This window comes from Lichenostomus cassidix, chromosome 2 (assembly GCF_008360975.1).
Source record: "Lichenostomus cassidix isolate B80296 chromosome 2, HeHo_3.0, whole genome shotgun sequence".
In the NCBI taxonomy this organism is placed as follows: Eukaryota; Metazoa; Chordata; class Aves; order Passeriformes; family Meliphagidae; genus Lichenostomus; species Lichenostomus cassidix.
In genome coordinates, this window is record NC_139482.1 from 130,775,447 (window position 1) to 130,800,435 (window position 24,989).

General features: G+C 37.8%; 1 protein-coding gene across 3 annotated transcripts in view; it reads left to right on the top strand.

Moving 5' to 3' along the window:
* SPAG1 (sperm associated antigen 1) overlaps positions 1–22,866 on the top strand; it is a 37,453-nt gene extending 14,587 nt beyond the window's left edge. For all 3 annotated transcript variants that reach the window (XM_085053308.1, XM_085053309.1, XM_085053310.1), the window contains exons 10-19: positions 860–1,022; positions 4,240–4,659; positions 5,044–5,143; positions 8,221–8,373; positions 12,807–12,979; positions 15,446–15,587; positions 16,503–16,629; positions 19,776–19,940; positions 21,864–22,241; positions 22,402–22,866. In XM_085053308.1, coding sequence (XP_084909434.1) covers positions 860–1,022; positions 4,240–4,659; positions 5,044–5,143; positions 8,221–8,373; positions 12,807–12,979; positions 15,446–15,587; positions 16,503–16,629; positions 19,776–19,940; positions 21,864–22,241; positions 22,402–22,533 — 1,953 coding nt within the window. In that variant the 3' untranslated portion in view covers positions 22,534–22,866. The remainder of the gene's footprint in view (positions 1–859; positions 1,023–4,239; positions 4,660–5,043; positions 5,144–8,220; positions 8,374–12,806; positions 12,980–15,445; positions 15,588–16,502; positions 16,630–19,775; positions 19,941–21,863; positions 22,242–22,401) is intronic.
* The last annotated feature ends 2,123 nt before the right edge of the window (positions 22,867–24,989 follow it).

The following is a 24,989-nucleotide window of genomic DNA, read 5'->3' on the forward strand; positions in this document are numbered from 1 at the left end:
TTCCTTGCACAGTGTTGAGCTACATTTGGAATAGCTCATCATGTTGGGTGTGCCTTACTCTGCTCTGACAGTCTAAAGTGGTTAAGTGGTTTATAGGTTACAGTGATAGTGCTGGGTTAACAGTTGGACTTGGTCTTAAAGGTCTCTTCCAACCTTTATGATTCTAAGTGCAGTTAAAGGTGTTTTTTTGAGTAATGGAAAAATGTTATGGAATGAGAAGCTGTTTGATCAGCTAATTGCAGCTCTTACAAAAGGAGCAAAGCTTATTATTCAACAGTGTCCTTCTGCTACACTGTTAAGAGACTGTTTTCTCTTGGTTCTGGTTCTCTCAGTTATGTTTCTTGGTCAGATGTCCATCTGACATCAGATTCTCCATAGCATAAATTTTGATTTTGATTTTAGGCGTTTTTGGAGATTCTCCACAGAACCTGTTTTCCATGTTTCTTCTTAGTAGATCATGCCAGATCTCACAATGATACATCTACATTTTTTTCCTTTCAGTTTAGGTTTGTGGGTTTTTTGTTGTTGGTTTGGGTTTTTTTTGTTTGTGTTTTTTTGCTTAAGCAGTGCATTCAAGAAAAGTATTTATTTATTTGTGTGGTATCTTCGCACAAAGATGGGAAGATATCTTGTGTCTATCTCTTGTGAGAGGGACAGAAATTGACCACTAGTCTTGGTTTGATGCTGACTCTTGGAAAGTTCACATTTATTTACCCTCTTTTTATATTGGCACTTAGCTTGATAGATCTTCGAGATCTTACATGGATTATTTAACAGAATATATTTGCTGTATATAAATTGTAATTTATGTACATAATAAAAAAGGCTTCTGCTATTGCTCTTTCTTTCTCTTCTGTAGAAAAGTCTGCTAGAGGCTGAAGAGAAACTGAAAGGTTTAAAGCATGGATCTGAGCCTCAAGGCAAAGGAAAAAGAATACTTATTCAAGAGCTAGAGGATTCAGAAAGTAGTGAAGAAAGAAGGGAAAATTCAGAAGAATGTGAAAGACGTGGTGGAGATAAAAGTAATGTCATATCATTTTCTATTTTATTTTAACCTTAGGGAAAAAATTGCTGTCTTTGAGATTGTAATGTTAATTCACACAATTCATCCATATTTTCTTGCAAAGAATTTTGCCTGTTTGAAGCCTAAAATTACATTGACTACTGAGTATGAAATCTAGAATCCAGTTTTACTACACATTTTTGTAATTCCTTCTAAAATGGGCATAAGAGAGACAAATGGAACTGTTGCTATAAATCACCTACTTTCCTGTGCCCTGTGTAATTTTACACCTGTCCTTTGCTGTGGACCCAGTTAAAAATTTCTTCTGGTGTTAGAGAACATTTTGTGTTCCTGAGATCTTTCTCTCCCATGGCTTTCCTGCCTTCCCACCAGCACGTTTTTCTTCTGCATTTTTCTTCCCATGCTTGCACCAAAGGGTGTAAAAATGATCAAGTGTAATTAGTTTCCAAAACAAAAATTACAGATGTTAACAAACATTCACTATTGTTTTTTATTCTAAGAGGTAATCTCTGTCCTCTGACAGTTTATATTAGAGGTGAACAACATGTAATTCTTGTACTGTATGTAGTTTACAAGCAGTTGAAGAGTATCTCCCATTCCTGGATTAGTGTGTGACTAACTGCAGGGCTGCTGAGATGAAGCTACTAGCATAATCAGAATCCCTGGTTTGCAGGAGGAAGTGAGGCAGCAGGGGCTATGAAGGCTTGCATTGGCACGTTGTTTTTAGATTCAGCTGCATGTCTGGGTTCCAACCTGCAACAGACTAATATCCCTAGGTTGGTTTCAGCCTTCTCCTTTCTGTTGGTTCTGTTGGTTCTTTAAGGTGTCGTGGCATCACAGCTGCGACTTTTATGTCTTCTGTATTTTACCTTGAAATTTAATCAGTCTGTGGGTTTTCCAGCTTAGTCGTGAATTTTGGACTGTATATGTGTGATACAATAACTTATTATTTGCACACAAGATTAGGGAAAATACATTTTTCCAAATCTCCTTTGCTAAAGCCTTGGAAGAAAGGGTGCAACATGTCCTTAGTCTTAAATATCAGTTAATTTGGAGTTGTTTTCCATTGTGAGCATTCAGATGACTGTGTGCCTTCTAGCTCCATAGGAAGACTCTCATTCTGTTGATGAAAGGTTAGGCTTTTAAACATAGGGAAGATTGTCAACTGACACCAATGGCATCTGTGTTCCTGTGATATACATAAGCATTTCTGAGATTTAAGTGGTAAGCATTTTCATAGATTACTCTGCATTTTCTTGTACAACTGGAAACAAATATTAATTCAGTTCAATTAATGAAAAAAAGTGTTCTTTGAACCTAACAGCAATAAGTTAGACTAAACTTTTTATGTCTTCTATATACATCTAGTCCTGTAGTCACAGGCAGTCCAGTAGTCCATGTAGTCCAGTCATGTAGTCACATTTATTCCCCATTCTAGTTGGTAAGCCTAATGCATTCCTACTAAACCCACAATTTAGAGATTGGGAAAAAAATCAAAATACTTTTTGTTTTCTTTAGCTCTGAAGAGTTGAGTTTTCTTTAAGTAAAGTTCAGAAGTGTTGGGGTTTTTTTTAGCCCAGAATACTGCTTTCATGAATACATTTTTCTGTAGAGACCAATACAGGAACATTGTTTATAAACACTGAAACTAAAGGACAATGAGAATTACATTTGAGAAGTATATCTGTACAATGTTTTGCATGCTGTTTACTCAGACCTGAAATATTTAACCAATTAGCACTACCCAGCAGCTAAACCAGGTAACTATCAGTATTCTTATAGTCATGGGGACTCCAGACTCCAAATGCTATAAATATTTCCTGTTTAATCTGGGACTGGTGCTGTGCACCTCATCTTGAGGAAATTTCCTCCCATATTCAGGAAGTGATGTTCGCATTAATGAGATTCACATCACATATTATGTGCCTGCCTTGCTTTTGCTTTGTCTCTAGAAGTTAAGATGCTCTTTGAGAGTATTTCTATGTTTTGTGAAAGCTTGTCCTATCAATCTGTTTGTCTGTGGCATTTAATTTTTTTTTTTTTCTGTTTTGGTGTATGTAAAGTGAAAGTATTTTGGCATGTATTTTAAGGAAGCTGTTGATACACTGCTGTCTTCATTCATCTGCCCAGCAAGCCTTTTACCACCAGTCTCTGTATCAAATAGACTTTAAAACTTTTTGGCATATTTGGCACCACCAATTGGTATTTCAAAACAGGGACCATGGTTAGGTGGAGGTTGGAGCTTTTTCTCTGTTAGGCACTAGAGGATCTGTTGTTTCTACAAATCTTATGCTTTCCCATCCTGTTCAGTTTGATTTCAGTAACATTTTGTGTGTTTCAAAAAAGTATTTATTTCATTTGGAACCTCTGGAGTTCATCCATATTGACTCAGCTTCAGATGTTTTGTTAAAGTCAATCGAAAGTATCACTCCAAGATATGAAAAAATTCTGTTGGGTAGATAAATCCATCAAGTTAAGGGAAGGACAAGGTAACATCTTCATAGTACTAAAAGACAGTTGTCTTTCTGTGACCAGTAGTATCACGAGTGTGGCTCTGCAGAAATCTGTATTTGAATACTGCAGTCGTAATCTGCTAGGAATTCAGCTGAATAAGGAATATAGAGATGTTATTGTCTAATACCTTTATCCTGTGATTTTTCCAGAATAAATTTGTAATAGATAAAAGTGGAAGTTGAATGATCACAAGTATACATAAAAGGATTTTTTACATGCTTAAATGAAGTCTTCTTGAGGAAGATTTTTAACCTTTTTCCCGCCTATTCTATGCTATATTTGAGGAGAGTTTTGAAGTGTCTAACGCTATTGGTTTGTTAGCTTGTGATCTACTTTTAACATGCAAGCAATCTTGATTTGGTCACGGCAAATCAAAGTGTCCGTTTTGTACTAGGCGGTGTGTAAAGAGTTAATGTCAAGGTGAGCTCTGTACCATTCTGACACCTCAGGACAGGGGTTCTCTGTGCCCAGCAAGGAGCAATGAGCTTTCATAGGAATCCCTTCTCAATAACAATTGCAAGTTACTTTTAAGCAGGAACTTTTTGTGTCCCGCGAAGTGTTTTCTGAGGCAGCTAATCCCTCCTAGCGCTGGGATTTGTGCAGCCCTGGGTCGGTGTCCCCGTGCGGCACCCCCCTGTCGCGGCGGGCCGATAGTTCGCTCTGATGATGCGGTTCTAACCAGGCTCATTAACGCCCTGCAGCCTCCGCCGCGCCAGCAGCGCAGGCGGCAGCCGGGGAGCCCGCGATGGGCAACGCGCACAGAAAGTCCCACGGCAAGGGCGGCAAGGGGCACGACAGAGAGGCACACAAGAACAAGGAGTCCTCTGAGAGCGGAGCGAAAAAAGGCGCGGCAGAGAAGAAATCAGGGAAGCATTTGTCAGACCGTGAGGGTGAAGTTAATGGCTATGTACGCAGTGATGAGAAGAGTGAAAGCTCCGAAGCTGAGGAGATTTCCAGATCGCATGGAGAAGGGTCTCAGGCGGCTGGTGGTGGCAGTTCCACTTCACTTCCTCCTACTGCAGCGAAACTGAAAAGTGAAGGAAACGAGTTATTTAAGAGTGGGCAGTTTGGAGAAGCTGTGCTCAGATACTCGGAAGCAATTGAATGTGTCATTGGTCTTGGTGAGTGTAATACCTTTTACCTCAATGTAGAGCTGTTCAGATGATTTAAAAGAACTGGAAGTGAACTAATTCAGCCTGCCATGGATTTTTGACAGGCGTTACTGCACGGTAAATCTTCTGTCGTTTCAGTAGACAGCAATTCACGTGACAGAAAATATAGGAGAATGGGTGAAAAAATACTTTAATTTTCTTGGGGTAGAGCTGTTGGTATTTATTTATGTTTGAATACTTACATATTCTAGGTGACATGATAAAAGAAAGCTCTTTACGGCTTTGCAGCGTCAGCAAGCTGCATCACCACAGTGCAACTTGGAGTATGCAAGTCTTTAATTCTTGAGTGTAATTTTAGTAATGCTACTTGATTTTAATTGTAACTTCTTTTAGGAGAACAAAGTCCAGAGGATTTAAGTATCTTGTACTCAAACAGAGCAGCGTGTTACCTCAAAGAAGGGAACTGCAGTGACTGCATTCAGGATTGTAACAGGTAAATTGAAACCTCACCTCGTATGTAGAACAACATTCCTGGTGATGATTAAACAATTTAACTGATATATTGCTAGTGCTGTGTGACTCAGAGCAGTACCAATAAAGTCTGATTCCCTGTTGAAATGACAGATACCTTTGTTTCTTATGTAAACAATCGTATGGAAACTAGGAAATTAATAAATTCTAACTTACCGTCTTACTGTGTAAGGGCAGTTTTTAAGCTTATTGCGTACATAGAAATGCGTAGCAGGATTCGAATTTTTAATACAAAAGCAGGCTTACAATGGTGTTCTGCAGTAACTCATATGTAAAAGCTTTGTTAAGCCAAGTGCTTATCACAGTACTGAAAACTGCTTTTGAGCACGTGTATGGTGTATGTGTGTGTGTTCTGTGTTTGGTTTGTTGTTTTGGCTTGGGGTTTTTTAATATATACTTAGCATAGTTATAAACAGTAATTACAGTTGTTTAGGAATTGAGCCAAAATCCTTTCTGCTTATTGTGGCTTTTAAGGATACAGGAGTTAGAGGAGATCAGACACCTTCAGTAACTTCCAAACACAGTATCCCACTAAATTATTACAGTATTTCTGATGGTTTGGGTTTTTTTTAATATTTTCATAGATTTAGTTTGTAATGTGCTTACAGGCTTAAGGTGCAAAGGTGCAAAAAAGTACCTTAAAAGCATTAGAAATCATATTAATCCGTTGAGCTTTTTGTACAGCAGAAGCCAGCTGTTAAAAAAGCCCTCCAAAACTAAAAATAAAATATGCACGTTCCTTTATAGTAACAAGACATTTAACTTAGTGTATATATTCTACCTGATAGAATAAGTTTTCTAAAAAAAAAAGACTCATTAACAGTATTTTGTTTAAGTAGATGCAGGACCACAGACAGCTGGCCAGGATGGCGTACTTAAGAGCCATCACATTTTTCTGTTTAGGAAGTTTGAAGTATGTAAGACTTCAGCTGAAATCAGAAATACAAAGATTTTAGGTTTTGTATTCTTACCAGTTAGAAGCTTTTTTTTCCTTAGTACTTAATGATAGTGTTCTTAATGTCATGCATATTTCCTGGATGCACAAGGACCTGTGATGCTTAGTGGTATAAATAATACAGAGGTAGAAATCATTTAGGAACTTCTGGGAAGCAGAACTGCAAACCTGAAAACACATGTAAATTAGGCAATGTCAAATAATTCTTTCATAGGCAACACAATATAATGGATTATTTACAAATAGGTTACTTAATTTCAAAGTAGAAAATTATGTAGTGTTAATATTTGTGTTAGAAAATAAGCATTGGAGATTTATCTTTTATTAAGTTTTAGCTATTTGGGGCATAGAAGTGTATGTTCTCAAAACTGTGATTTGGAGTACCTTTGATTCTTGTTACAGAGAGGGAAAGAAGTGCCCCTATGCACTAATGTTAATTTATTAAGGACTGTAGTGTGGTATCGTCCCTTGCTGTGTTGTCTTTGCATCCTGCCCTGGAAATGTGATTTTCCATTCCCACTGATACTGTTCTTCAAGCAGAGTTGTCTTTCCCTATGTTTGTTTATGGTTGTTTTTTTCCTTCATTCTTGGGGTTAGGAACCTGAAAGTATGTTAATATTCTTCTGAGTTACAGAATGTCAAGCATTTTTGCAGACGTTTTGTAGGGATTATGATGTTGTGCGCAGTTGTATTTTTCAAATGCAGTCAGCAACATCAAGAGATACTGAAAATTTAAAGTATTTATTACTGCAGATTGGAAGTGTTTAGTCTAGAAATCATAATTCCTCTAGCTTTAGGAGGAGTAATGGTGCAAAGCCAATTTAGAGCTGAGAAGTCCAGCCTGCTGGGCATATAAACAGAAGCACAGCCAGTGGGTTGAAGGAAGGGAATATCCCCTCATACTCCATACTTCTTAGACAACACTGTGATAAACTGTTGGTTTTCAGCCTCCCATACAAGAAAGACAGGGATCACTTGGAGTGAGTTCAGTGAAGTGTTACAGAGGTGGTTGTGAACTCTGGAGCACTAACTTGGAGAGGAGAGGCTGAGGGAGCTGGGTTTGTTCAGCTTAAAGGAGAACAGCTTCCAGGGATCCTAACAGCAGCCTGCCAGCATCTATGAGGAGATTATCTGGAGGATGGATCCTGGCTCACTCAGGCAGTGAACTGTGGGACACAAAAGGCAACAGATGAAAATAGAACCACACAACGTTTGGAATGGTGTATTAGGAGAAACGTTCTCCCCATGAACAGTGCTTGGCATTGCAACAGGTTGCCCAGAGATGATGGACAGAGATTCCCTTGGAGGTTTTCAAGGCCTAGCTGTGTCCAGCTCCGAGCAGCCTTGTCTGATCTTGGAGCTGACCCTACCTGTAACAGAAAGTTGGATCAGGGACATCTCAGTCTGGATTGCTTAATGACATCGTGAAATCAAATTGTCTAGACTCCTCTTAATTTCACTACTTCAAAAGTTTGTCTCTCTTTAGCGAGAATCATTGATTGAAAAAAAAAGTAGTCTTTGAGAAATAAAATAAGGCCTTGGTGGACTGCTTCATATTGCTGGGAAAGTGCATGGTATTGGGAAGGAGTTCTGATTGGACAGTGTTGAGCTTGGTGTTTACCAGGTAGACAATCAGAAATGTAAACAGACAAAAGACAGGCAAAACCCTAAAGTCCAGAGAAAGACAGGTGTATATTCATGTCCTCCTGAAGAGGTCTTTTAAGTGCATACTTTTATTTAAGGAAGAAGAACTGAAAGTCGTGTAAGCAAAAGCTCCATATACTTGAAATCCTGGTAGATCTAGGCATGACTTAAGAAAAATAGCTTTTGCTCTTAAGGAAGTGCCATTACATTAATCATACTTAGGTGATGAGAGCAGTGTAGAAGCACTAACAGTTTCAAAACTGAGTGTAATTTAGGGTGTTAATATGAACCACTTAGACCCATTTTCCTTAGCTATTTTACTGTAAGTGCCATCTGAAATCACAAAGTTAGATATAGTTGTGTATATTGTAAAATAGTTTTATTGCTATTATTATTCCAGTTACTCTTTTTCAGTCCTGCATTTTTTTTGTTTTCTCCAGAGCTCTAGAGCTTCAGCCATTTTCCCTTAAGCCTCTTCTACGTCGGGCAATGGCAAATGAGTCAATGGAGCGATATCGACAGGCCTACATTGATTATAAAACAGTCCTGCAAATAGACAGCAGCATCCAAGCAGCAAACGATAGTGCTAACAGGTAACTCCGCTTGGAAATTTTCTGGTAACAGTCAATATTGAAAAGTAGAATTCAATTTTGTTTGTTTTACATGCTCCCTCTATTCTGCATCCTCAGAGTTGTCACACACGTAGTGCATTATAGCTAGAGGATTGGCTGTTCATTTAGTTGTTTTCCCATAATTCAAGTTTTTCTCTCCTAGCAGTCGATCCATTTTCTGGTTTTTTAAAATGTAGTAATTTAAATACTTCAAGGTTGGTTTTTTTACTAGTGCTTCTGTTTGTTCTCTTTCCTGACTTTTGTTTTATACTATTGAAGGTAATAATTCAAGGTCCATGCCTTTTCTGTGACATTCCTGTTTCCTTTTCATATTAACAGTCTTTCTGTGGCAGTTGCAGATTTATGTTGTGTGAATCCTTCTGTATGATGCATTTGTGGAAATACTGAAGTAGCTTGATGCAGTGGTTGGCTATAAAGCTTAGAGGTGTAAAAAATATAATTGAATATTATTTTCAAGTATTAATACTTTCAACATTAATTCTTTCTGCTTAACAGACATTTGAATTTCTGTAATTATATTTTAATAGTATAAAGTTAGTGTATACATACTATGGTAATTGTGTTCTGATTAACATAAAGTACTTAAGTGTATGAATGATAGGATTTTTACATTTCCTTTCCTTTTTTCTTTTACTGAACAAAAAAAAAAGTATATGTCAAAACAGAACAGCCATTACTCACTGAGCAGGAACCCACATGCATGTGACTTTTACAATGGAATCTAGTGCAGGTTTTTCCTTCCTAAGGCAAGGCCATGAGCACTTGCATTAGTCATTAAAAAGTTCATAGTATCTTTCTTTAAATTCTGCTTATTTGACCGGAGGAAATGATGATCTCTTAGAAGTCCTATTTTTTTGATAACACAACAGATCATTACTTATCTTCTGTATCTGTGGTGATAATAGAGCACTTGGATTGGTGGAATAACTGCTTTTCCTGTTACCTGTGTAATCATTACACTTTTTAAAAGTGGCTTATTTTATCTTCAGATACTCTTTTCTTATTTCTCCTTGACTTGGAACTTGCTTGGTAATAAGCTTATTTCCCTTTTCCCCTTAACACTCTTCCTTTTCTCCTCTCTAGGCCTTCCTTATGTTTTTAGCTTCACTGCTCATTACTCTTTCCTCCCTGGCAACCCATCACCTTATTTCAGCTGCTTCTTCCTTCTTCTCTTCTGCTGGTAATTCATTTTTGCTTGCAAATTTATTAGTTTCTAAACCACTGACCTCCTGCATAATTGAACTTTAACTATACTTTTTAAAAAACACTTTATCATTTGTAAATTCAGCTGAAACTGTTTACTAAAGCATTCATTTTCATTTCTAAAGTAAGAGGCCTTTCCAAAATAGAATTTTAAAAAAACATGACTACCTTTTATTTCAAAGGGACAATCCCAAATGTAATATTTGTTTTGGTTTTGTTTTTGGGGTTTTTTTTTTAATATTAGGAAGATCAGGTCTTAACAACCTTCTTTTATTGGAGGATTTCTTGTTTTTTAATTTTCTGTGGGAAGCTGGATAGTGATGCTGTAGGATACTGGCAGAAAGAACTCATCCTACTTTGTGTCTGAGGGTGGGTTTGATAAACCATGTTGAAGCTTGTCTCTCTGTGCTTCCATAGCTAAGCAGACTTTCCAAAAACCTTAGAATCAATTGCATATTTTTAATACTCCCATAAAAGACAAGAATTTTTAATATCAAGCCTTTACCTGATAATTTTGCAATCAAAAGGAAATAATTAAGAGTTTAGGTACATAACGCAAACAAGTATAAACAGTTATTTGACTGTTTATCATGTTGATTAGATGATGTTGAATTGTGTCTTTTGTCAGTTCCTGAGGTGATTTTTTAGATAAACTGGAAGGACTGTCTCTTTTAATGGTATGTGCCAAATAACTGGAAATTGCATTTCAAGCTTGCTTTTAATTAGTGGCATTTTTCTAGCTTTGTGAACATCAATGGATTTCCTACTTTGTGTATTTTAACTTCCTCTTGAGTGTTTCATTATTTGCTTTTCTCTGTTAGAAATACAGAAGCTCTAATGTGTGGGAATATATTTATGCATTTCCCCTTACTAAATTGAAATTTCATTCCAGTTTTCTCAATTCCTTTAGTATCAGTGAGCAAATTGCATGAAATAGCTTGGGAGCTGTTTTTACAAGGTCCCAGATGAGTACTGTACTGCAGAAAGTATTTAGTGAACAACTCAGAACTTCAGGATTGTTGGGTCGAGTCTGGGTGGTGTTGGTGGGAAATGAGTGTATTTGTCCCAGCATTTTCATGAGACACCTGTGCTTTTTAAACTAATCATGGCACACAGGTATGCATTTTTGCAAAAGACTGTGCTTGCATCATGATATGACTAGAAGTCAGTTGATAGTCAGAGAGTGCAGGATTCTTTCTCTGGATTTTGATGATTTTGATTGGATTTTTAAGCCCACATGCTAAATGAAAAAACAAATTAAACAGGAAGTCAAAATTACTCTGGTTTCCTGTAGAATTAGTCCCTTACTTTCTGTGGGAAATACCTAAATGTAATAATTAATTCACATGTTAATATGAAGTGTGTTGTTTTGTTGTCTAATAAAGCAACCTGAGTAAGTCTTTGGGCTGTTCAGTTTATGGTGGTGTGCAAAATCTTTTCATAGCAGTTGAGTTCAGGGTATCACAAAATCCTAAAGTTTTAGTAAAATTTGAGCAAAGCAGTACTTGGACAAGCCACATTGTTGGTATGTCTTATAAAATACTTCAGAATGGTACAGGCCAAGGAGAGGCCCTGCAAGGGCATATGCAGTTAACACACATTAAAATAGTCTTTTTGATCACTTAGAAAACAAATAAAGCAACTACATTATACTATGGAATGTGATATTCTGTGAAGGAAAAAAATTACTTTCAAGTGAAAAATACATGGGTTTTATGCGGTGCTTGTAAGACATAAACTCACTCATTATACAGCTCTACAAACAGATTTTTTAGTCTCTATCATTCTTTAAAATATTTTGGTAATTTCTGTTTTACATAAAGGAGATTGGAACGGCTGGTGCTGCTTTATTGTATTAGGTTTTGATCAAACCCCATAGTGGGAGAAGAATATGGTCTTGAGAGCTCTGACTCTGTTGCCAAGCTATTAACTGATGCTTAAAAAAAAAAATAGTTACTCAAATACTTTAAAAAGCCAGAAGTAAATAAGAAAATTCCATTGGGTAATTTACGTTCATTCTGTGTTGTTCTTCATGTCACTTTCAAGGTGTTCTTAAGTTATTTTTTTTTAATGTGTATTCGTGTAGTATGTTTTTTACACCTGTGTTAGATGGAAATGCACCTGATATAAAAAACTTAGTTTTATTTACTATAGTATCAATGTGACTTGCTTTGCTACTCAATTCAGAATTTTCTTTTGTTAAGTACAAATTAGACTGATTACCAGTTGGACTTGATTCTTAAACCCATTTTGAGGTAGGAGATGTTTATCTCACTGTTACTCTCATAATGAATAATTTATTAAAAAAACCAACCAACCAAAACAAGAAAACCAAAACAAACCAACCAACCAACAACAACAACAAAAAACTAACCAAAAACCCAAACAACAGCAAAAAACCCCACAAAACCAAACAAAACACCCAAAACGCACTACAGAATTTGTAAAGGAACCATGAAATCTTACATGGCTTCACTTACTATGTCTACTTAGGCCTTTCTCCAAAAGAAAAAAGGCAGTGGGAAACTCCCACTTCAGTGGGATTTGGATTGAACCTCTCATATATGGAAATAGTTGACATATATATATGTGTTGGTTTAAGAAGAACTAAACAGTTTTTTATATCTAATTAAAGTATTTTAAATGGGGTTTGACTGATACATTTCTGACTATAAAACTATAAAATGCAGCTTAATGCAGACTACTTTGTGACCTGCATCATTTTTTCTAGATAATTGTTGCAGAAGAGGTTTCATTCGAAATTTGCAAATCCGAGTACTGCATTTTGCCTGAGAATATTGTAATCTACACTTACTACAAATAATATCTATTAACTGAGCTGAGAAGAGTACACAAATACATGGATTTTTTTTTTGTATTTCTTTACTGGATGTGGTAGGCAGCATTTAGAGCTTAGTTGCGCAGTCAGTCATTGGCGTAACTATTTACAGATCATGCTGACGTCAGCTTGTCTTCTAAATGCCAGCATAGAACTCTAAAAAAGTGGAAAAAGTCTAATTCTTAAATGGATGCAATATTGTTGATAGCTGTGACAAAGTGTTTTGAATTAGTCCTAAGGATAATTGTTCCATTTTTTAAATTGGAACATAGCATTATTTAATTTGATTTTAATTTATTGAAGTGTAAGTTAGGTATATTAAAAGTCATGTTGTGGGGCTGTTCTTTTTCAGAATAACAAAGACTTTAATAGAACAGGATGGACCCAGTTGGAGGGAGAAGCTGCCACCAATTCCAGTTGTTCCAGTTGCTGCTCAACTACACAAGTGGGATGGAGGAAATCTCACTCCAGAGAATACGCCAAGTACTACAGACATCAACAGAGAAGAACAATTGCAGATGAATCGTATGTATAGCTAATGCAAATATATATTCAGAAAAAAAAAACCTAATTAGAAAATGGAATTCATTTTAACAATGTCAAAGTAAGTGCTTTAGAAAATACTTACTAGAGACCTTTATGAAAAGCCAAAGTAGATGACTATCATGTACATGATTGAGTTTTATGTGTTTTGTGGAACACAGTTATGGTAATTTTTTTTAACTAAGTGATGTGGTTTGCAGCATGTAATTTCTGAAGTTTTATAAAATCAGCAGAAGTACTCACTGGCAAAATACCAGGATCCCCAAAGCCCAGCTCCTGGCCCTGCACAGGACACCTCAAATATCACACAATGTGCCTGAGAGCATTGTCCAAATCCTTCTTGAGCTCTGTCAGCCTTGGTGCTGTAACCAGTTCCCTGGGGAGCTGTTCCAGTGCCCAGCCACCCCCTGGGTGAGAAAACTTTGTGTGATACCCAGCCTAAACCTCCCCTTGCTCGGCTTCCTTGAGTCCTGTCACTGGTCACGAGAGTGAAGAGATCATGCCTTCCCCTCTGCTCACTGTCGTGAGGATGTTGAAGACCTCAGAGAGATCTCCCCTCAGCCTCCTCCAGGCTGAGCAGACCAAGTGACCTCAGCTGCCCCTCATACGGCTTCCCCTCAATGCCCTTCACCATGCTCAGGGCCCTCCTTTGGATGCTCTCTAATGGCCTGATGTCTTTCTCACATTGTGGTGCCCAAAACTATCCTCAAGACTGGAGGTGATGCTGCCCCAGTGCAGAGCAGAGTGGGACAATCCCCTCCCTTGCCCGGCGGGTGATGTTGTGCCTGATGACCCCCAGGACACACGTATCAGTGGTTTCCCTGACATCAACACCCAACTTTAGCGGAAGACATTTAGGAGACACCTTTCAAAGATGTTCTGGACTTACCTATACATAATCAATGAGTGCTGAACTCCAGGAAACTAAATTCCTTCCTGGCTTTTTTTCCCTTCATTGCAGTTCCCATTTTTCTTCTTCAGTAAATAAGGTGAAGGAAGTTCTCTGATTCTGTTGTCCCTGACATTAAACGTTCTTTTTGCAAAGGCTTTAACCCTATGATTTTTTATTCAAGTACTAATGGGTTTCCCTGTGAGTTTATTTCAATATACAGTAGTATTGAAGATAATCTCCCCTTGATTAACACAGTGGTGACTGTAGTTTGTAACTGCGCTGTTGGCCAAATATGTAACAGTGATGGGGTTATCTGTCTATAATGCATTACTGCAATACTGAATGTCCTCCGAGTGCTTGGCAGCATTTTGATGCAAAACCTGTCTCAATCTATTTGAAACAGAGCAGGCTTTGGTTAGGCTTTGTTTTTAGAAAACTAAGCAATGATTGTGTAACTGTTTTCTTCACTGAAGGCTGACTCTTAGGGCCTCTGCTGCATCAGTGAGACCTGACAGTGATAGCTGGTACTGGAAGCCTGCCAGCAATATGTTCAGTCAGTATTTAAACCTCACTGTTGACTGACACTTTTTTGCAACAATTGTGTGTTTTTCTTTGTGTTTTACAACTTGAGTTATAATTTAGTTGTGTGTTTCATGTAGGGATTTTTTTCCCCACGTCCACATGTAGTTTTCAGAAATCAGTGAGTTTAATTATTGGTTAAAATTGTTGGTTATATACAGTGTTGAAAACCTGAAGCTTGGCAAGAGGCTCATATTCTTTAGCAGGGTGCAAAATGTAGATTATTTCATTATTATTTACTTAGAGCTATGTTGCTAATTAGTTTGCTCACCACTGAGACATGAAGCTGCAGTCAGGATCAGTTTTTCACTGCAAACACAGCTAAAATTGTAGCCTAACCCAAAAGTGTATGCAGCAAATGATGTGGCATTAAGAAGGAAAAGGCAATTACGGAATAAAACAGTATTAGTAAAAAAAGTGTAGTTAGGTGTTTCCAGGTTCCTCACTACATCTTTTATAAATAGTTATTAACAGAATATTACTGATGTATCCCTAACTCCAACTGATGTGATTTGTTTGTCGTTGTCAGTTTAGCGTAGTAATTGTGGTAGTTGATTGCAAAGAGAGTATTAGATCAAATTATGGCCACCTTGGTGTGATGGTGGAGATCTGGAAGGCTTTTAATCCTGCTGATTAAATCTCCACCACTGTAAGTAAAAGCAGGATCTCAGTGGAGACAGCTGGGCTCTCTCTACCGTGCAAAATGTGAAAGTTTAGAGTTGTCTGTTGCACTCCCATTATTTTCAGCAAAGTAGTTATGCTACTTTGGTGGATGGGGAAGTATGTGTTGAGGCAGATGTAGATCTGGTAGTTTATGCCTTTGTTAGAGCACCAGTGGAGGCTGGGGACAGCAATGGCCCTGTGCAGACTGACAGAGATCCTCCAGTTGCTAGGCGTTAATCCTTAGTCTGCACAGATTATTCATCTGCCCTTAATGAACTGACTTTATGTAACACTGTGATCCTTCTGTGATGTAGGTGAGGAAGCCATGGAGAAGTTCAAGAGATTGAAAAATGAAGGGAATGATTTTGTAAAAATGGGGGAATATGAAGAAGCTGCAAATAAATACAGTGAGTGCATGAAGTTAAATACTGAGGAATGTACTGTCTACACTAACAGGTAAAGATCCAAAATCCAACGCTGCTTTGTGGGATAACAATCGTTGTATTTTGTAACTGCAAACAGAGATTTTGCATCCCTTCACTCACCATTTTGGAAAAGGGATTTTTTTCCCTACTTGGTAAGTGTTTATAATAACAAAATGGATTTTTTTGTAAAACAACATTTTTCAGGGGGAGCAAGTATTAATGTCACTGATATGTATTTTAAAATCTTCTACATAAATAGAGTGAGCAGGTAAGAGTTGAAATTAGCATAGCATTTTGCAGCATTTTTTGAGATTTTTTTGAGAATACTGGTATGATTTGAATTGAAAAGTTAACGTGCAGTAGCAGTATCTCAGATACAAAGAGTAATAATTCCAAGAAAATGGACATTCTGCGAACATAAAAGTAAGAACACAGTCATACATCAGCATTATTTTAAAGGTTGACCTAATTCAGCAGTATAATTCTTTATGCTGTAATCTTATCAGCTTTTACAAACTAAGAAGGATTTGATTAACCAGTACTTGAATAGCAGAGTTCCAAGTAATACTTAGGTACAGAGAGCAGTGTTGTTTATTTAACCCAGAGCACTTCTTCACCCGGAATGGCTGTATGAAATCCATATTACATTAACCACTATACCACCATATTATAGTAACATAGGCTCTGCTTCTAAAATGCTTGAATATCTGCTTAACTTCAAGCATTAGTCATACTTGAATTTTGAGTTCTGTTGAAGGAATTGGCCTTCTCTAAATCCATCCAGTGATGTTCTTGATAGTTAATGGTTTTATGTACTTTAAAAAATATCATAGTGAGACTGAATTGTGTGAAGTATTGTAATTAACATTTGCAAGTGAGATAATGTTGGCACTACAGAACTGTAGAATTTACTTATATTGCAGTATATTCTGTTTTTCTGTGTTAGAGCTCTCTGTTACTTGAAACTGTATAAATATGAAGAGGCTAAGCAGGATTGTGATCATGTTCTTCAGATAGAAGATTCTAATATTAAAGCTTTTTATAGAAGAGCACTAGCGTACAAAGGATTACAGGTGAGGAAAAAGAACATGGCAGGTATTCTTAAGCACTTCTAAACTTGCTTATCCTCTTCAAAGGCAATGAGGTAGTTGCTGTCAGTGGGTGAATACCAAGTACTCCATACAAGGATTTATTATTTTGTAGAGCATTAGACATACATAAAACATTACATAAATACTTTTGCTACATAAAAACCTGCATGTTGATGTACTAACTTGAGAAAATACAAGAATATCATAATAAATAAGATTTGACTGGAGATTGGTTAAGCAAGAACAAATCTGTTTTGATGTTCCAGTATTCCACTTCTGGGTATCCCGGTCTGTTTTATTTGTCAAGGAGTTTACTGTAACTTTGCTGATGACAAATGGATTCTCTCCAAGACTCTCTTCATCTGTCCAAACTGAAATCTCCAGCTGTCTTGGCATCTGCTCATGTTTAAGTGCCTGTCATGTTAAACCAGGGTTTTAATTATCGTTGTTTTCTCTCTATTTCTTTCCCAAATGCGTTATGACCATTTGTCAGTACTGTACTTTCTCACTATGTGCCAATGTCAGTACTCAAACTTTTCCATCTGCATGGTGGTGGTGTCTCTACAGTGCTCATCTTACATGCAGTTTTTAGAGTATCCTTTTACCTGATCATCAGAAATGCAGACACATTGTTCATATCCATCCTGCACATGACTTCCAATCTCATGTTCCATCACTGGAGCCATGTTGTTCCTTTTGTCTCTGCCTCTGGTGGTTCCCCATCTTCAGGGATGTTAAATTGGCCTCTACACTCCATAATTCTCCCAAAGCAATCTGTGTTCTACCCCTCAGCTCTTACTTGGTATTGAATTTCCAGCTTCTCACTTCTGTAGGGTCATGATGGCAGCTCTCATCACCTGCTTTGTATTAAATTTACAAGTGTCTTCAAACAAGCATCTGAAGTGCTTTCTTCCATATTGCAGGAGTGGACTGGAGATCCACCAAGTTTTGCCATCATTCTTCAAATGAATGGGCACTTACCTCAGATCTCCATTACGTTTGATGGCTTAACAAAAAATTGCCTGATGGTGTCTCAGCTTACAAATCACCTGAGAACCTGTTCATGCTTAGCAGCATACCGGCCTATTCTCATCCCATGTTACAATTCCAAATGCAAGTCCTAGGAACATGATATATTTGTTCCTCTGTTGCAGTAGCTATGACACTTTGAAAGTGTGAAAAGTCCTAAGTTTGTGTAATATTTTTTTCTGTAACTGTGCTAGCTACCTGGTATTAATAATCTCTAACCTTGCGTTGTTGAAGTTGATAAAAAGTCAGTATAAATATGAGTACATAGTGATTCTACCACTCAGGAAAAAAGGGTATTACAAACTTATGAAGGTTGAGAATTAGAGAAATAACTGCTTTTTTGCATAATCTAGAAAAAAAGTGCTATTTTTTTATTATTGAAGGAAACCTGAAACACAGTGTTCATTATCTCCTTCAGAACAGTCTGAGCTGGGGACTCTCAAAATGTTTTGTTGTGATTGGATTTAATGCCTTCATTATTGCTAATATCAGGGATGAGAGTAATAGGTAAAACCAGACAATGACAAAAGTGATCTGAAGTTGACAAATGATTCTGTAATGAAAAACAGTATGAGCTAAAGGCATGTAGTTTGGCAAAAACCTAGGTAAGGTGGGAAGTGTTATTTGTATGTGAATAGCCAGACATTTAACCACAGAAGCTGCAGTGGAATTTAATATAGTAAATGGGGGTTTTTTTTCACAGATTTACCAAGATGTAGTTAAAGGAAGATCAGGAAAAAGTGTTTTATGAGATGCATTAGGCCTGTGACATAGGGCACAGGACCCTAAACAGTATCTCCTACAGCTGGTAGCCCACTCTATTGCTTTGGGTATATAGTCCTCTTGTGTGATTTTTGTTGGGCAGTCTGGCAGGCTGCAGTTTTAAATTCAGTAGAGTTGGTTGCTGACCCTTGTTACTGGTTTCAGAAGTCTGTTGCAGAATCTCATTTCTTTATAGCTGTGAATCTTCACATCTGTAATTCAAATGGTTAAACTTAATTAGTAGTGGATTTCTGATGAAAGCAACCTGGCCCCTTTGTGCATTCCTTTGTTAGGGGTACATAATTCTCATTCCCTCACTCTTCCTTCATGACCTAGCAGGCCACCAGTATGGAACAAAATAGAGACTCTGTGTGCAAAAGAGTATGAGTGAGTTGTACACTGGCTCTTTAATTACAGTTAAGGTGCAGAGGAAGTACCTCAGGTGCTACATGAGAATTTTTTTTTCTGTGATAATACAAATGATGCAGTAGTAACCTTGTGATACTGCTTAGGAACAGAAGAAATACCAGACCACTCACACAAGAAATTGTGGTCAAGAAATTTTATTGTCTGCATGGTCTTTTACTGTTTGCTTCTATGTTTCATCTTTATTTTTGATACTCCAGCCCTTGGGATATCTTGAATTTTCCCTGTAATAATTCCATTCTTGCTCAGAATTGATACTATTATCTTCGTCTCTCCAGAAAATACAGTCTGAAAAAGTGTAATTTATACAGTAAAAAACAGAAATTAAAGCATTAAACAGATTACAGGACTGATTATTGAAGAACTGTGTCCTAATGCCACTCTGTCACTGTGTTTGTACTAATCTTGTTTATCCTAGAGTTCATAACATAATCCTAGTCTTCTCAGGTATTAGCAAAATTTCACTGTAAAAGATGATCTCTTGGATTGAAGCCCATGAAGATTAGATACATCTTTAATCAAAGCTCAGTTTAACTGTATTTTATTGGCAAAGCAAACTTGCTGCACTCACATTATATTAATTGTGAAGCAGTGTTACACTGTAAGCAATTATGTTTAAAAGCAGCAAACTTTAATAATTTGTTCTCTGATACAGGGAATAAGTTTCTGAGAATAATTTAATTTCATACTACATATTTATTTGGAAGTATTTAGCCACAGAGTATTAAGTCAAACTCAGTTTCCTTTTCTCCTCTAATGAAATCACACTATCAATATTTAGATTAACTTTGTCTATTTAATGGCCATATCCCAGTATTTTTACCTTTCTTACTTGTAAAGGACAGAATGGTAGTTCAGATTTATTTTTGTAGTGATTTGCTTATGAGAAAAATATTTTCTTCTACTTGCAGAATTATCAAGCCAGTGTTGATGATTTCAACAAGGTACTTCTAATAGATCCAAATGTTCTTGAAGCACAAAGGGAATTAGAGGAGGTAACCCAACTGCTTCACCTTGACAGCAGCGCTGGAGCTGGTGGTCTGCAAAAGCAAAGGAACAAAATAACCATACAAGAGGTAGGATATCTGGTCATTTTTTAAAAGCAAGCACAGCAGAAGCTACGCTTTGGAAGAGATAATATTAAAGCTTTTGTTCTGCCCATCTTGAACCTACATTTGTGGGGGGATGGGGTTGATTTTTCACATTATTTTGAGGGTACATTGGAGGATTTTTACATATGACAAAGTAAAGCTTGGACTGCTCTGAAGTGGATTCAGAACTACAGCAGGAAGGGAAATAATTCATTTAGATGGCACAAAACTTGAGGATATGCTCCTTGTAAACAAAAGCTGCTTAAACTTCGAAATACATGTTTTACAGAATGCAGCTGTGAAATAGCAGTTCTGCTTTTGAAGTATGTGCTACTTGGGCAGGCTCTGGTAGAGGTCTGTGGTCAGCAGATGTGCTGGTTGCTCCTGTGCTGGTCCTAAAGTTATGGGTCTGAAAAATGAAATCCGACCCTACAGAGCAAAAGTAAAACAGCTGTAGGATCTTACAAAAGTAACACAGGATGTAATGTTACGTACAGGATCAAAATGTTAGCTTTGCACAGTTCTGGGTAGAATTAGGTGATGAAAGGATTTTCTCAGTCATCTGATATTTTTGGATTGTAGCTTTGCTGGTTGTTTAAGAATTCTTTCTCCCCTTTTCATTTAAAAATGTATAGTTAAAATGCATAGTTACCAGTCTGTACAGTGATACTGTACAGTAATTTGATAACGTGATTTCAGAATGGTGGTATAGTAGAAGCTGCAGTTAATACAGGAAAAAAATCTGTTCTTGAAGTACTTCAGATTGTCACGAGCTCATGGGATTTTATGTAACTGGCATAAGCTGGTATAGTGTTAGTTAAGCTCTGAGTTGTGACAAACAAAGGGACCTGGAAAGTGTTCAGAGGAGGTTTGGGAAGTGACCACATTGTTTAGAGACTAGCTAACTACATTACTGGCACTGGTGATTTTTTTAGGGGTGATGCAGGAAGCATTTATGTTTGCTGTCATAATTACAACTGCCCCTGTGGAGAGCCTCCTGTTTTGCCTGCTGTAGCACAAGGTAGTTCCATGAAAACAGACTGTAAAGAAAAGTAAAGAAAATTAGAAAAATAATTTATCACCATTATTCCATGTTAATCAGGCTAATATGAAAAGACAGTCAAGGTTTCTCCCCTGCTTCTAAGGATTTTTGAAAAATAGAGCAAAATGCCTATAAGCCAAATGCAGTATTTTCCAAAAAATACTGATCCCCTGTACTATGCAGTACAGTATCTTCAGGCTTTTCAAAATACTTGGCACTGAGAAACCCTGTTCAGTAAGGTTTAGTCAGGTTATACTAATCTCACAACTCTTGATGGTTTAAAGTAGATCTTAGCAAATGTAGTTGGCCCCATAGTTAATTTTCTAGTGACTGAATCATGAAACGGGATGGAGGCTGCAATCTCAGAAGTTAAGTGGATAGTGAGGCAGTTTATCCATGCTGAGCTTTCTCCATCTGTGGAGACTCAAAACAACAACCTGATAGAGCTGCCATGTGCCTGTACTGGCCTGGAGGCACAGCAGAGAAATGAAACATGGGTGTCTGCTGCCTTGACTCCAGTTCTCCTTGCCTTCTGGAACTTCACATTTAATATATGCATGGAGTCCTCCTTTCTCCTACAGCTCTCCTTTCTCCTGGTGCTCTCCAGGTGTGATTCCACAGTGCAGTGCCCAGTGGTGAAAGACACTGGGAAAAGACACACTTTTGACTGTGATCCTGCAAAGGTAAATTAGAGAGCTTCTGTTCCTGGGGGACAGTAGGACATGGAAGAACATGGGTGCCTTTCTTTTATGAAGAGTAGAATGCCAGCTTTAATCCTGTGGTATGATAGATATATGCAATCTACAAAGCTTCAGGTTACCTCTATGTCCACATTAAAGTGATCAGTTGCCACTTTCTTTGTGAAGGTGACTGAACCTGATGAACAGGAAGAGAGACAGTTTGCTACATCAGAAGATGTTGAGACTCATCATGTTCCTGCTAAGGAAGCTGTTCCAAAGCTTGTGCCACAGAAGTCCTCTGAGAAACTCCGTGTTTCGGAACCATCCACTGCTTATGACTTCGGTCAGATTACAAATGCAGTGAATGCCAGTAAGGATAAAGCTGCTTGTGCAGATCTTTTAACAATTACTGATCCAAAAAAAATGCCAGTGCTGCTAAGTAACAAACTCGAAGGAGAAATCCTTTTGATTTTTATCCAGTCATTGGAACATTATGTAGCTAGAAAAGATCCTGGCCTTGCGTATCAACATCTTTTCTACTTGAGCAAAGCAGAAAGATTTAAGGTAAGAACCTAGATTGAATGTGTATTAAATTGCACAGAAATCTACAGGAAATTTTTATATCTTAAAAGGAAACACACTGATCTTTGTATCTCTGTCAGATACTGTGATTTTTAGTCAACCTGTGCTAATTATAAAATAATTTGTTGGGGTTTCTTTTCAGGTGGTGGTGGCCCTTCTTAGCAAAAATGAAAAAGAAGAAGTGCAGAAACTGTTTGACTTACTTTCAGAAAGCCGGAGTGATCAGTACTCATTGGAAGATCTTGAGAGCCTTAAAAAGGTTTATGAAATTTAGGAAGTTAAAGTTTATTGGCTGCATGCATGTAGTTCGTGTATAAGATGAATAAATGAACTCTGCAGACTTGCCTAGGTTCAAGTGGGTCTTTACCTGGACTGTGGAATTCTATTTTGTTTTGACAGCATATGCACATTTAAAACTTGCTGCTCTTCTTTTCCTGTAGTTGTTTACATCTCTAGAATTTAATGCCTGTGTTCAGCCCATAGAGTTCATTTCATTTGGCATACTGATTTTATTTAGACTGTTAATTATACACAGAAAAATATATTTTACATAATACCTTGATGGTACGATAGGTAAATACAGTTTCAGTCATCACTTGTTACATCATCTTGTGAGTTCTGTGTTCTTGTGATAAAGAAGTGTCTTCAAGATAAACTGGTCAGTTAGCAGTAACTTTGCTAAAATGAGTTTACAAGAAGTATTTTTCAGAAAACTGCTATAGGCCATCTGTTTGGTCTCTATTCCTGGTGTGTACAAAAGAGATTTAAATATTTTGGTTCAATACATCTTAACAACAAAGGTGAATGAATTATACATTAGCCTGTCATGGAAACAGTTATTAAATGGATGGGTATGTTTTTAACAAGTGAGTAACTTTTAGTGCACAGATAATTACTTCTTTCCTGTGTGTGCAGGAGCATGGCTGTATTTCTGACTTTTTTTGGCAGTGACAGAAGAACTAGTGGCTGCACTTCACAATAGAATATTTAACTCTGAGTTTTGTAATCAGATTATTTAAAATACCAGCTATTTCTGTTTACAGATACATTCATAAAACTAAAACAATTTTTGGACCAGTATGATTTTTTTTATTTCAGGCATTATTTACGTTTTATATTTGATTCTGACAAAGTTCCTTCAAAGGTGAAGCTTTTAAATTTTTCAAATACCCCAATGCCTTCTTTGCACAGTTGATATAAATGTATATCAGACTCACTTAGCACTGCAGAATTATCATTAAGAATGTTGTTCTTATGAAAATTTTTCTCAGGTGTATAATAATAAAGTTTTTTCTTGAAAAGTACAATTATGGATTCTCTTTTCCAGTGCAGTACTCATTAGGTTTATAATTCTGATGTATGGATTAGAGTTTCATCTTGGACTGTCAAGAATAAGGCTTTTAATTCCTAAAACATCCTCAGTACAACAGCTATTAGCAATTAATGGGTTTTCACTTTGTGTGTGTGTGATCTCATTAGGTTAAGGCAGACCCTAAACTTTGGCTAGTCGAGGATGTAAAACACCAGCATTGCCTGCAGTCATTTTGGTGATAATCCTGCCTCATTCAGGTTTCACTGAGATTGGCTAATTTTTCTGACAGCATTGGGGAGGGAGGGCCTGATGGACAGGCAGAACAATTTCTAAAGACACAGAACGTGAAAAAAGATTGAATCAAACACAGGTAAGGGACTATACTGCTGATTTGGCCCAAGCAGCTCAAGTCGAGGTCACCAGTCTTCAAAACTGAGGGGGCAGCATTAGACCACTGGAAGTCATTTTGGGGGCACAGGGTGCAGAATGGAATATCTTTAGGTGTGGATTTCACACCACCATTTGCTTGACAGGTAAGGGCTTTCTAAGTCTGTTCCTCTTGCCTTAGTCTGGGAAACTGCCTCAGGGCCAGCAGGAGAAATCTCTGCAGCCCCAGTCACAGCTGAACAGACAACAAAAAAACAACAAACAGACAATGTCCTTGGCCAGGTGAGGCCGAGTGGCCTCTGCACAGATGTGGCTGCAGCACCCAGGTGTGGCACTGGAGCAGCTGCTGACCAAAATCAGCTACTTGCTCATCATGGGACCTGCTGCAAAATGCATTTTGTGTCTGTCCTGTCTGTGGAATGGTCAGCAGGAGAAGCCACAGAGCTGCTCAGTTATTGCTTTCCTCACTGCTGGGCTAGGAGCTCATCTCTCCCTGGGCCGTCCCCATCCCTGACCGTTTTCTTCTTTTTTTGTATACTCCCGTATTTTAAATCTTGTTTCTGCTCTGTGCTCAGCCTTTATTTATGCTGCTTTTTTGTCTCACTCTGCCCTCCATAAATAAACATAATCTCTTCTGCAGCTTTTGCTGCTCTGCCAGGCCAAGGTAAGACTGTAGCTGCCACCTCAGTACTGCAGTGTGTGGCCTCAGCGTGGACACAGTGCCCAGAAACAACTGTGGGCAAGAGACCCCCAACTGTCTTAACTTTGTGGCAGGGAGACCCAAATCCACACTCTTGGCTTGTCACTCACCCCATCAGTGTTAATATCCACCTTTGTAAAAACCAACCAAGCAAAGGCCAGCAGCAGGACAAAAGCAGGAGGAGAGTGCTGGTTGTGCAGGTGATGGCTGCAGGTGAGCAAGTGTGACCCCACGGTGGCAGTGATGCAGCCACTCTACTCCCAGGATGTGTCCTGTACAGCCCAGGTAGCCTGGCCTGCAGAGACCCATCTGTTATGGACACACATCCCTG